We start from the raw sequence: 12,489 nt of genomic DNA, 5'->3' as shown, positions 1-12,489 counted from the left end.
TACATTTTCCTTTCCTACATTCTCCCTTCCTCCTACTTCCACACATCTCAGCAACAGTTCCCTGTTCCTCATCTTCCCTCTGTTGCTCTACCTGGAGTGGCTCGTACCGATTTCTCACAGACACCTGTCCTGAATTTTGATCCTGAATAGAGCTCTTAGCCTGCAATCTCCTTCCCCTTAGAACATTAGACCACCTGTCTTCTACAGTTCCCTCCTTTCCTTCCATCCCTCTTTTACACTTGCTGTAACCTGTACATTGTTTGAGGGAGGCTTACCTTCATTCCTGTCTTCTGTGAGAATCCTAATTATCTCCCTCAAACTCTCCAACTCCTCCCTCATACCCCTCAATGCCTCGCCGCACCCACAGTTCCTACACTTGCACTCTTTAGCCATTCTTTACGAACTTCAAAGGGACCACTAATTAACGGTTCTTATGGGCGATAGTCGAAAAAACCAGTTCTTTGTTGTTGCTAAAAATGTCATACCTGTAAATTTTAGGCTGCACACTTACATGGTTAATTAACATAATAAATTTAAAACTAAAAAAAAATATAAGTGAAATAAGTACTGTATTTGCAATAAATATTTGTGAAGTGGGACTGAGAGCAATTTTTCCTGTAATGTATGTAAAGAAATAATATGTCAGCAAAATATAAAATAACAAGCGAGGAAAGAAGTAGCAACAATGCAAATTGATCAAGAGTTTTGCACATGGTCTTGGCTAATAATTGAGATGTTCTCTCTGTCTTTCTAACTTGTAGAAGTCATTGAATGTAATACACCCAATTCCTTGGCAACACTGATGTTTGTTTCCCCCATTTTATAATCGCCACATTATTTGTAACTATTCGTCAATATCAAACACTGTACTTTTCTTTAGTGACATCTTCACAGCGATGCCTGTATTGGCTACTTAACAGACAGACTGATTTGAAATCTACAATCTGCTGAAAAAAAATCTGAAAATAAGCTTTAAGTTGTCAGCAATCCTCAAACGTGTAACAAACAAAGAGAAACAACATTGGACGTTATAGTTGATACATTTCTACGAAAATATGATAAAAATGGGCCATTTTATATGATATGTTGTAATAAATGATGTCGTGCTAAGCGTTTTTTAAATACAGTGTTTATATAGGATTTAGACAGGACCACTAGATTTTGCCATTATATCCAATACGTCGTTAAAAACAATGTCGCAATAAATGGTTTTGTCTGTATATATTAAAGGAAAAAAATTGTATGTACATAGGCTACAGTAAAATCTCATTAGGACGTTTCTGCAGGGGACAAAGAAAAAGAACATGTTAAGCGAGAAAATGTACTAATGAATATACAAATAAAAACTATCCAACAGGGATATGGAAACACTAGATACGATTTATTCTGACGTGAGGGCATTTTACGTCATGTATCTGCAGGTACAGTGAAAACTATAGGCCTATCTACCATTTATAATAGGTGTAAAAAAACAAGACAGAACAAATAAAAAATCATTTTCTGCTGGGGATTATAAAATGGCAAGTACCAGTACACTGAAAGGTGTAAAAAACACCAGACAACACACATGAAAACATGTGCACAGGAGCCAACAAAAATACTGAACTATTATTGCAGATCACACCTCTTTCCAAAACAAATAGTAATAGAAGCCTTTGATTTCGGAGCAGTGAGTTATTAAACATCATTTTCTGGTCACACTCTTAGGCGATGAATTGGAACACCATATGCAACTGCGAGGAATGACTTTGGCCATCATTCTGAATGGAAGAAAACGTCGATCAACTTGAGGGATCGAGTCGAAACTCGAAGGTTCGAGTTTCAACATTCGCGACCTCCACACGCTTATGCCAGTCCATTTTCTGACAGATTTTAATTTTGTCTTGATTATTAAGGAATTTTACAACATTTTCCATATCCATAATGAAACTATCACAAGACAAATATGTACCACGCTAGTCAATTTCACACGATTATGTTCCTAATCCAGATACAGGCTACTGTATCATGCATCAAATATTAGCTACACCTCACTGTACCACTCAACACAAAATACATTTCTACAATCTGAATTGAATGTGAAATACAAGTACAAACAGGCTCACTCTGCTATTCATCAATCTCGCTGCTAACCAGCAAGCAAAACTGAACATTCCTGAGGCTAACAGCTTGCTCCCCGAAAGTACAACTTATCCTTTGTAGTTCAGGAAGGCCTTTCCCATAATCACGCAACTGTGGCGACAGCCCTCACCCGAGCTGGAAATCACGTTTCTTTCAGAAGGGATGAAAAATACAGTAACATTTTCAGATCTAGGAAAAATGTGATCGTACTAAGCGGTAATAGCAAAAGTTTGTGACCCGATAAGTGAGGTACCTTTTATATTACAGATTTGATACGATGAGAATCGGAACTTCGAATTTACGACATGCTAAGCAGGAAAACGTGTTAATGAGGAACGCACTAACAACGTTTCACTGTATCATAAAATCAAGCAGGTCTGTATAATTGAGATTGGAGTTCACAAATCCTCGAATCAGAGGAATGACAAGTTTACTGACACATTTCAAAGGCAGCTGAAACCCTTTCCAGAATTTTATAAAGAAATCTGGGATGGTACCACGTGCACCAACCATCAATGCAAAACTTTTGATATTGTCAGGCTGGTACTTCTGCTAGTAATAATAATAATAATAATAATAATAATAATAATAATAATAATAATAATAATAATAATAATAATAATAATAATAATGTTATTTGCTTTACGTCCCACTAACTACTATTTTAAGGTCTTCGGAGACGCCGAGGTGCCGGAATTTAGTCCTGCGGGAGTTCTTTTTACGTGCCAGTAAATCTACCGACACGAGGCTGACGTATTTGAGCACCTTCAAATACCACCGGACTGAGCCAGGTTCGAACCTGCCAAGTTGGGGTCAGAAGGCCAGCGCCTCAACCGTCTGAGCCACTCAGCCCGGCACTTCTACCAGTAGAAAGGCATTGTCGTCTCATAGATGTCCTTTTTTCTAGAACTTCCTCCAATTACCCTGTATGGTATTTGAATCGCACAGTGGGATCGATACTAAATCCTCCCTTGTTATTTCTGTTATGTATCATATTGATTCACCATGTGTTGCCAGTCAAAGATATACTTTGAACTACTTCATGCATACTGAAGTTTTCCTTTCGGAGCTCTTCTGCAATCAACTATCTTAGGTTTTTTTTACAATTTCCTTTACATTGCACTGATACAGATAGGTTTTACGGTGACGATGGGATAGGGAGGGGCTAGGAGTACGAAGAGTGCGACTATAGCCTTAATTAAGGTACAGCCTCAACATTTGCCTGGTGTGAAAATGGAAAACCATGGAAAGATCTTAGTTTATGGTGAAGTGAGTGCCTCAGTACTTCACCATAAAGTGTGCCAGTATTTCTTTCTCCCTGATCCATCTACGACAGAGGTTGTTGTCCTAGGTTCTGCCTGGAATAGTCCTTACAACAGAAACATTAAATGTAATTTTTATTGCAACACACCATTCACTGCACGAAATCCTTGATGATGATGAATCCAGTTATTGGTGGGCATACAGTAACTTTCCACCAATCTTTTTCTGGGCTAAGGAGCACCAAGCTATACTTTTGTCAATATTTCATTATTTCAGTTACATAATTTTTTTCCATGCTTAGAAATTAAAATTCCAGTTTTCATGGCAACAGTGGCTTTATTATAATCACTGGAGCTCAGATTATTTGGTAAATAAACATATTTTTTTTATGTAAATACATATTTTAAACATTTATTCTATAATTATATAAAATTCCCATTTTTCAGTTATTAGGACATAATATTTACATTATATATCAATATGCTAGATCTGTCAGTTTATTGCATTTCTATTTTATGTTACTTAAACAGGGAACAACCTGCAAGCTATCTAAGCTTAACATAAATATCCGCTGCCACAAATGCAAAGTGTATTGTTACGTGCCAGCCCCGTGGTAGCTCCTTTTGGTACTTCCAAGAAGGGGCTGGTGACTCAGATGACCTGGAATCTCCCAGCCGGCCTGTGGGGTGGAGCCGGCTTACCTGTGAGTTCCTTGGAGATGCAATGGCAATGTTCTGCCTGTAGTGACATCGTGAAATTTCTGGATCAAATTACGCGAGCTATAAAAAGGGACACTAGCCGCGGACAGTCAGTCAAGTGTTGGACTCCGTGTGAGACTCTGTGTGTTGGGGTTTGGTGCCTGTGCTGAAGGCGACAGAGGTGTTGGCTGTCGCTAGTGTCCCACCGAGGTATGAACCAGGAGCTGCTGTTGTGGTGTCTGAGAGACCAGTCAGTGTGTAAGTGGAGGCGACAGAACAGAAGTCTGTACTGTGTGTTTGTGTAATTCTGGGGACTACGAGGATTGCTGTGAGCCAGCGAGGAAACAAGCTATCGTGAGTGCAAGGATAAATGGAGCTGTGTTAATGTTCATTGTTGTGGGTATCGTCCTGTTGTTGAGTACTTTTGAGCTGTTTAGTTGTTCACTGCATGGAACTGTGTGAGGTACTGGACTCTCACTGGAGTCGAACCGACGAACAGTCGTCGTGTGTTTTATAGCCAGGGGCACTGTGTTCAAATCCAGCTGTCTACGCACAGAGGCTGTAGGTGGTGACTGGACTTGGGGGAAAGTGAAAGTAAGGATTAGTGTCCCAGGTAAAGGAACGAACTGGACCCTTGCTGCGCCATAAGGTAGAGAGATTTGTAAATATACTTTTAATTAGTGTGGCCATTCATAACTGGTTAGAATTGTTTGTGTTTAAATATGTGTGTGTGTGTGTGCATTTATTAGGACATCCTGAAATAAGTGAGAATAATGAAACAGATGGAGTTTTATTCGTAACAGTATATTATTCTATTAGGGGCTGCCTGGCCGAGGCGGTAAAGGCGTGCTCGGTTCGCTCGGAAGGACGTGGGTTTGAATCCCCGTCAGGAAGTCGTAAAATTTAAGAAACGAGATTTCCACTTCCGGAGGTGCACATGGCCCTGAGGTTCACTCAGCCTACACCAGAAATGAGTACAAGGTTAATTTCTGGGGGCGAAGGTGGCCGGGCGTAGAGCTAACCACTCTACCTCATCAAGTGCCGAGGTTACGGGTAGTGGAAGCCTTTACCTTCCACCCCTCCAAGTGCCTTCATGGCCTGTACAGAGATGACTTTGCTTTGCTTTTTTTATGTTATTCTATGTCTGTACATCAGCTTGCAGCTGTGTGTTTCTTACCTTATAGTTCACACTCACCGTAGAAGTTGGGGATTTTCTTGTCCATAGCCATTTTGCACCACGTGTCTGACCTTCCTCCCAACTGCATGAGACCAGATCAGTATCACTCATATGTAGTTCATTTCTAGTGCTGTGAAGTCCAACGCAATACTACAATGCCTAAAGTAAATGCAACAAGTTATCATCTGCAGCAACATCTTAAGGATAATTTTAATTCAGATGGACGCATCCTGTTCTGCCAACCACATACCTGCCAACTTTCAAAAAGATAAATCCGGACGATCCTAAAGCAGAAAATTTTTAACAACACGCACATGCGTCGCAAAGTCTTAAGACATAATGAAAAAGGACGGAAAGAGGGAAGATTATAAACAATACTAATACAAATAATATATATATAATAGAAATATTTATGAAAATAATATTTACACAAAGTTACATCTTGATGAGTGCTTATCTGTTTCCAAATAACACTGAGAACACCTTCCGTGATCGTACAACCTGCAACAATAAAGTTCGGTGAATAGTCCAGTACTACCAACATAGATGAACAATGCACAACAGTGACCTTACTGTCCTTCGAAATAGTCCCCTCCTATAACTATGCACTGCTGAGATCGGCGGTACATGTCCTCGAAACTTTGCAAGAAGGCTTCTTTAAGGATGGTGTTCAAAAGCCTCGTCACATTTCGTTGGATGTCAGGAATATAATCAAATCTCTTTCCTTTCAAAGCGAGTTTCAGTTGCGAAAATAGGAAGAAGTCTGGAGGATTGAGCTCTGGTGAGTATGGGAGGTGTTCAAGTTGCACCACCCCCTTTTTTGCATGAACTGTTTGTCAATATTAGCTGTATGTGGGTGAGCGTTGTCATGGACAAAAAACCATGAACCTTGTTGTGCATACTGGGGTTGTACCCTGCGTAGACGTTTCACGAAACGGGCCAAAATTTCAATGTACCGTGCAGCAGTCAATGTCGTTCCCTCAGGTAGAAATTCCTTGTGGATAATGCCTTGACTATCGAAAAAGATGATGAGCATCGTTTTGATGTGTGACATTTTGGCTCTGACCTTTTTCTGATGAGGGGATCCCAGAGAACACCATTCCATGCTTTGCCGTTTCGTTTTAGGGTCGTACCTGAGACACCAGGTTTCATCCTCAGTGATGATAAAGTTCAAGCAATTTGGTGTCACATCCGCCGTTTCAACAAAATCCTGTGAAGCCTCTAAACGTGCCTGCTTCTGATCGTCAGTCAAGTGATGTGGCACAAGATGAGAATACGTCTTCCTCTTCCCTAACTTTTGGGTAACGATTTGTCGCACGGATTCACGATTAATCTGCAGTTCATCCGCTATCATGCGCACAGTTAATCGCTGATCATTCATGATTAATGTCCTCACCTTCTCAATGTTTTCGTCACTGACGGCGGTCGCCGGTCTTCCACTACGGGGGTTGTCAGAAACAATTTCCCAGCCTCCTCGAAAACGGGCAAACCACTCATACACACATTTCAAGGACAGTGCTTGATCTTCATAAACATGTACCAGCATCGCATGAATTTCTTTCGGTGTCTTGCCAAGCTTAAAACAAAACTGTACATTAATCTTTTGGTTGTTCATGTTCCTGTTCGCAGTTCAGAACCAATGCACTGAACACACACTGTGTCAAACAGGTCTTACATGGCACACACACGATGCTCAACTGAACAACGTTGGGAGCAGGTGGTCAAAACCTGCTGCTACGCAGGTGCAGCGTTGCGTGTCGCCAGTGTTGCCGGATCGACCATTCTGACTTCATTCACTGAACTTTATTGTCACAGGTTGTATAAAACAAGGAAATTGAACAGAATATGCCTCCCTAAAAGACTGACAGTATCGTTTCTTAGTTGAACTCATTACGAACACCACTAAAAATACTAAATCGCTTCCAAATTCGTCACAAAATTCCACGAGTTTCAGAACTACCGCCAATGTTACTCACACCCACACACAAACAATGCCTTTCAGCTGCTATGAAGCACAACGCAGTTACTAAAGTTGTTATATATAAATTCACAGCCTGCTACTTTTCACGGATTTCTTTTCTTCAAAATCGCAGTCGGCTACTTGTTTGGGAACATCTCAGTGAATGACGTATTAGTTGAGGTCGAACAGGTGACAAAAGCATGGTGATAATCGATACATTTACCGGTCGAATTTCAAACAATGCATTTCGTATTACCAGCTACTATCAAAAGTCAAACAAATCAGATTTGACCGCATAATGTGAAACCAAGTGCAGATATTCAAAATCCATACAATGATGTTGTTCATCCATACAACCATAAAACACACTCAAAATCTGTAGATTTTACGGAAAAACCGGAATACTTGATAGGTATGCAACCATGTAGGAAAGCAATAAATGCTGAACAGCGAGCTCAAATTACACAACACCTGGAGGGCAAGAAACATATCGCTGCAGTTTCGTGCCTGAATATAAAACAAGCTCTAATTAGCGATCCACTTCCAAGTTCTTCTTCAGGACCTGATATCAGTTTATTGTGAAGATTTATGTAGGGCAATTGTGTCAGCTGACATAGCTCTTTCTAAGGTAAATAATCCAGTGTTAAGGAAATTTCTCTCCACGTATTCAAATCTTGACACTCCTGAAGAGTCAATGTTGAGGAAAAAGTATCACCTAATGTATTACTAAAAAACTCTACACCACCGAGCTCGATAGCTGCAGTCGCTTAAGTGCGGCCAGTATCCAGGATTCGGGAGACAGTAGGTTCGAACCCCACTGTCGGCAGCCCTGAAAATGGTTTTCCGTGGTTTCCCATTTTCACACCAGGCAAATGCTGGGGCTGTACCTTAATTAAGGCCACGGCCGCTTCCTTCCCACTCCTAGCCCTTTCCAGTCCCATCGTTGCCATAAGACCTATCTGTGTCGGTGCGACGTAAAGCAACTAGCAAAAAAAAAAAAAAAAAAAAACCCTCTACACCAAATTTGTTCAGTGTGTGAAAATGAGAAAATCTGGGTTACATTAGACAAAACTTCAGACTCTTCTGGTAGGAAAGTTGGGAATGCCATTGTAGAGGTATTTTTTAAAAAAATAAGTGATTTTGAAGAAATATTTTCTGCTAACAACCCAAGAAATGACTACTGAGAACCATGTGACGGTTGGCAGCTTATTTCATGAAGCGATGCAAATATTGTAGCCACATGGTGTGAAGTTTGACAATGTTTTACTGTTATTGATAGATGCTGAGCATATATGAAGAAGGCAACTGCAGGTCTTGTTGTTGATTATCCTAAAATAAACCATATTACATGCATTGCACATGGTTTACAAAGACTGTGAAGAAATGAGAGCAGTATAAACTAATGTGGATAAATTGGTTTCTAATGGGAAAAAGTGTTCATTAAGTCACCGAGAAGAATTCATGTATTCAAGACTAAAAATCCCAATGTATCACTGCCACCCACCCCAGTAATAATGCGGTGGAGAACTTGGCTTGCTGTAGTCCAGTATTATGCAGAAAATTTGGATCACATTATGTAATTCATCAGCAATCAGTGAGGCATAGCATAAATTGCATTCGTGAGTACTGCTTATTGTCTATATTCACATAAATAAACTAAATTCCTGTTCCCTAGTGGAACAGGAGAAACATTCAATCGATAAACAGTAAGCATAACATCTCACTGTATTGTATAAATCTTTACTCAATGGTCTGAGTGACAACTGATCCTCACCACCACACAGTTGTACAGACTTGAGGCTCAGTGAGGTGCAGTTATGCATGCATTTTGACAGTGGGTTACCATTTCTGAAATTCAATTAGTAAGTGTTAGTCACCTTGGAGGAGGGAGGTATTGAAATTCAGGCAGTGTCTATACTTTTAAAACACAGCCCATTCTATTATCAAAATCTTAGCTACCAGATGTTCAATTAAAAAGGAACAGCATCATTACTACCGTTTATGCTCACCAATATTAGTGCCTCGGTTCTGTGCGGAATGACTGTCTTTTGTTTACTTCTTGCTGCTTTCTCGTGGGGGACGTGTTTGGGGAGGTCGACAAGGCTGTCAACCTCTCTAGTTAAGAACTAGTTAGGGTAGGGGTAGACAAGACCAGAGATTTTGGGACAAGCAAAGGGGGTTTGGGGGCATAAGCCCCCAGGTTAGAGTTGACACGAAGCGGCATTAGGCCTCTAGTTTCCTGTGTAAATTCCATTGGCCTGGACAAGATCATTGGTCTGGATTGGTTAAGGTAGGGATGGACAAGACCAATTTGGGGACAAGCAAAGGGCCCAAGGTTAGAGCCGCTATGAAGCGGCATTGGGCCTCTAGTTTCCTGTAGAAGCACCATTGGTTTGGATTGGTTAGGATAGGGGTGGACAAAACCATTGGTCTGGATAGATTAGGGTATGGGTGGACAAGACCATTAGTCGGAATAGGTTAGGGTAGGGGTGGACAAGAGCAGTGATTTGGGGACAAGCAAAGAGGTTAGGCCTCTAGTTTTGCCTGGTAGTTTCCCTTATACAGACACCATTGGTCTGCACTAGTAATTCTTTCTCCATAACTGAGATTGACATTGGGAGATTAAAGCGCATTCCGTAGGGTCTGGTGGTGCAAAGCTGAATTACAACTTTCTCCAGCACTTTTTCACAGCACTCAGTGTTTGAGGGTGATATCTATGCATTCAAGAACTTTGTGGGATATCTTGTCGAATCTCTGTTCAAAACCTCCTTCACCCTAGAACGGAGAGCGCACGAATTCCTTATCACCACTACAGCAGCACTGTACCCTCCTCTGCATTAAGGTAAGTTTAATAATAATAATAATAATAATAATAATAATAATAATAATAATAATAATAATAATAATAATAATAATAATAATGTTATTTGCTTCACATCCCACTAACTACTTTTATGGTTTTCGGAGATGCAGAGGTGCCGGAATTTTGTCCCGCAGGAGTTCTTTTACGTGCCAGTAAATCTACAACATAAGGCTGACGTATTTGAGCACCTTCAAATACCACCGGACTGAGCCAGATTCGAACCTGCCAAGTTGGGGTAAGAAGGCCAGCACCTCAACCACCTGAGCTGCTCAGCCCGCCTAAGGTAAGTTTTTTCCTTGATTTTTTCTTGATTTACAGATAGCATGAGCTCTGATGTGTACACACTAAAGGTTTCCGGGAGAGCAAAAAGAAACCTATAATATATAAGGTAAGTTTGATTTAAAATCATTCCTATCCTGTAATCAGCATTGTTTCCTTTATATGTCTTGTTTCTTTGTGTCTTTATTCTGCTGGGGTTGGTAATGCAATCTAGTTATTATGACTGATGTGAATGACATGCGCCTTCATGTTGGCCAGTAGGAATGCAAGTTTGTAGTTTAGCAATGGACAATGGCGAGTGCTCTTCCTTAGGTTATAAAAGTAAATGCAGTATTTGGGGCAGGATGGTGGGTTCCAGCATATCACAATGAACACATCTCTCCTCTGAAAGGAATTCCAAACAAGATTTCCTTAAATTCTATTTCCTAATAATGCTACTAAGGTTGGTGAGTGCAGGCAGTAATTCTACCAAAACAGCGCAGCATTGCAAGTAATCGTCCAGGACACAAAAAAATATATATCTGAGGTAGAATTATCTGAAGGTCAAATGTCAAGAAGAATCCAAAAGATGTAAAGCAGGATTAGAGTTTTTAAAAACATCATACATATATCTTCATTATAGATCATTATGCCTTTCACGTGTTCAGTCTGCAAGCCTCTGTGAATCTAATAAATGCCACCACAATCCTCTATTTGCAACTAGTTCTGTGGCCTCGTTTAGTTCTATAACTCTTATCTTTAAATCATTAGAAACTGAGTCTAACCGATGTCATTTTGGTCTCCCACCACTTCTCTTACCTATCCTCCTCCACTCACCTCACATGATCCCACCACCTACGCTGGTTAATGCATACAGCTTCCATCAAGCTCATTCCTAACTTAGCATTTATCTCTTCATTATGAGTACCCTCCTGCCATTGTTCCCACCTGTTTGTACCAGCAATCATTCTCGCTACTTTCATGTCTAATACCAATATAAATAGTCTGTTATTGGACATTATAAATTTTCCAGCTAACTCATTCCTGGTTGCTAGTGTTTCACCCCCGTGTGCTAAGTTGGGCTCATCAGTTGGTACATAGCACAGCCACCAAGACGCATGGCTAGTGCATACCGTGGAGGCCACTACGTAGGCTACTTGGAGCCACCGGCAGTGCCAATGCACTATGAGAGACTTTGTCTCATTACCAAAAATTGATGCCTGCTTGGCCATCAGATGATATAGGTGTTGATTCCCACAGGGAAGTTAAAAGTTAAAATAACACATTAAAACATGCAAACACGAACTGAAATAAAGTCAATTGGATAAAAGTGCAGTTAACACAAATACACTAAGACAAAGGGCATCATTACACACGATAAAAAAGACCACTATCCCTCAATAAACGGATGACGAGGTTTGCTGACTGCTCGTCATCTCGCAGGATGAGGGAGATTGTACTCAGGAGGTTAAGCCTGCGGCGCAGAACGACCAGGTCCACACACTCCGTAAGGATGTGTACCACGGTAAGATGATCTCCGCAAGTACACACTGGAGGGGATTCTCCCTTCAGTAAATAGGAGCGTGTTAGTATACTGTGGCCGTCCAAAGACGACATAATACCACTGCTTCCCTCCGAGAAGCCCGAAGGGAAGTCCTCCATACCTTTGTTGTTCCTTTTATCGCTCTCAGCTTATTTGGAAATGGTATGGCCTGTCACTCAATCTCCCAATGGGACATAACCAGATGTCTCAGCTGAGTGCAAAAATAACTTGCTGGAACTTGTAAGGCAACAGCGGCAGTGTTACTGCCTCCTTGGCAGCCTTATCTGCTAACTCGTTTACCTCTACAACCATGTGGCTTGGGAGCCACATGAACGTGATTCTGGTGCCAGCATCCGAACACCTGGCCAGCAGGTCCTGGATTCGCTGCACCAGAGGTTGCCGAGGGAAACAGGTATCAATAGACTGTAGCGAGCTCAAGGATTCAGTACACAGAAGAAAGTGTCGGCACTCATCAGACAGTGCGTAATGCAGAGCTTCACAGATAGCATGAGCTCTGATGTGTACACACTAGAGGTTTCCGGGAGAGCAAAAAGAAACCTATCATTGTCGACGACGAACGCACAGTCCACCTTCGTTTCTGTCCTT

The 12,489-nt window shown here is 41.0% G+C and overlaps 1 protein-coding gene across 5 annotated transcripts in view; it reads right to left on the bottom strand.

Moving 5' to 3' along the window:
* The window catches only part of Drep4 (DNA fragmentation factor-related protein 4), a 247,298-nt gene that overhangs the window by 225,367 nt on the left and 9,442 nt on the right, over window positions 1-12,489 (bottom strand). For 3 of the 5 annotated variants that reach the window (XM_067140794.2, XM_067140796.2, XM_067140798.2), the window contains exon 2: window positions 5,260-5,418. The exons of 1 other annotated variant lie outside the window; for it this stretch is intronic. In XM_067140794.2, coding sequence (XP_066996895.2) covers window positions 5,260-5,370 — 111 coding nt within the window. In that variant the 5' untranslated portion in view covers window positions 5,371-5,418. The remainder of the gene's footprint in view (window positions 1-5,259; window positions 5,419-12,489) is intronic. One more of the 5 variants, XM_067140795.2, reaches the window with a different exon arrangement.

This window comes from Anabrus simplex, chromosome 2, assembly GCF_040414725.1.
Source record: "Anabrus simplex isolate iqAnaSimp1 chromosome 2, ASM4041472v1, whole genome shotgun sequence".
Lineage (NCBI taxonomy): Eukaryota > Metazoa > Arthropoda > Insecta > Orthoptera > Tettigoniidae > Anabrus > Anabrus simplex.
Note: the sequence above shows the minus strand (reverse complement) of the source record. Positions and strands in the feature narration are given on the sequence as shown.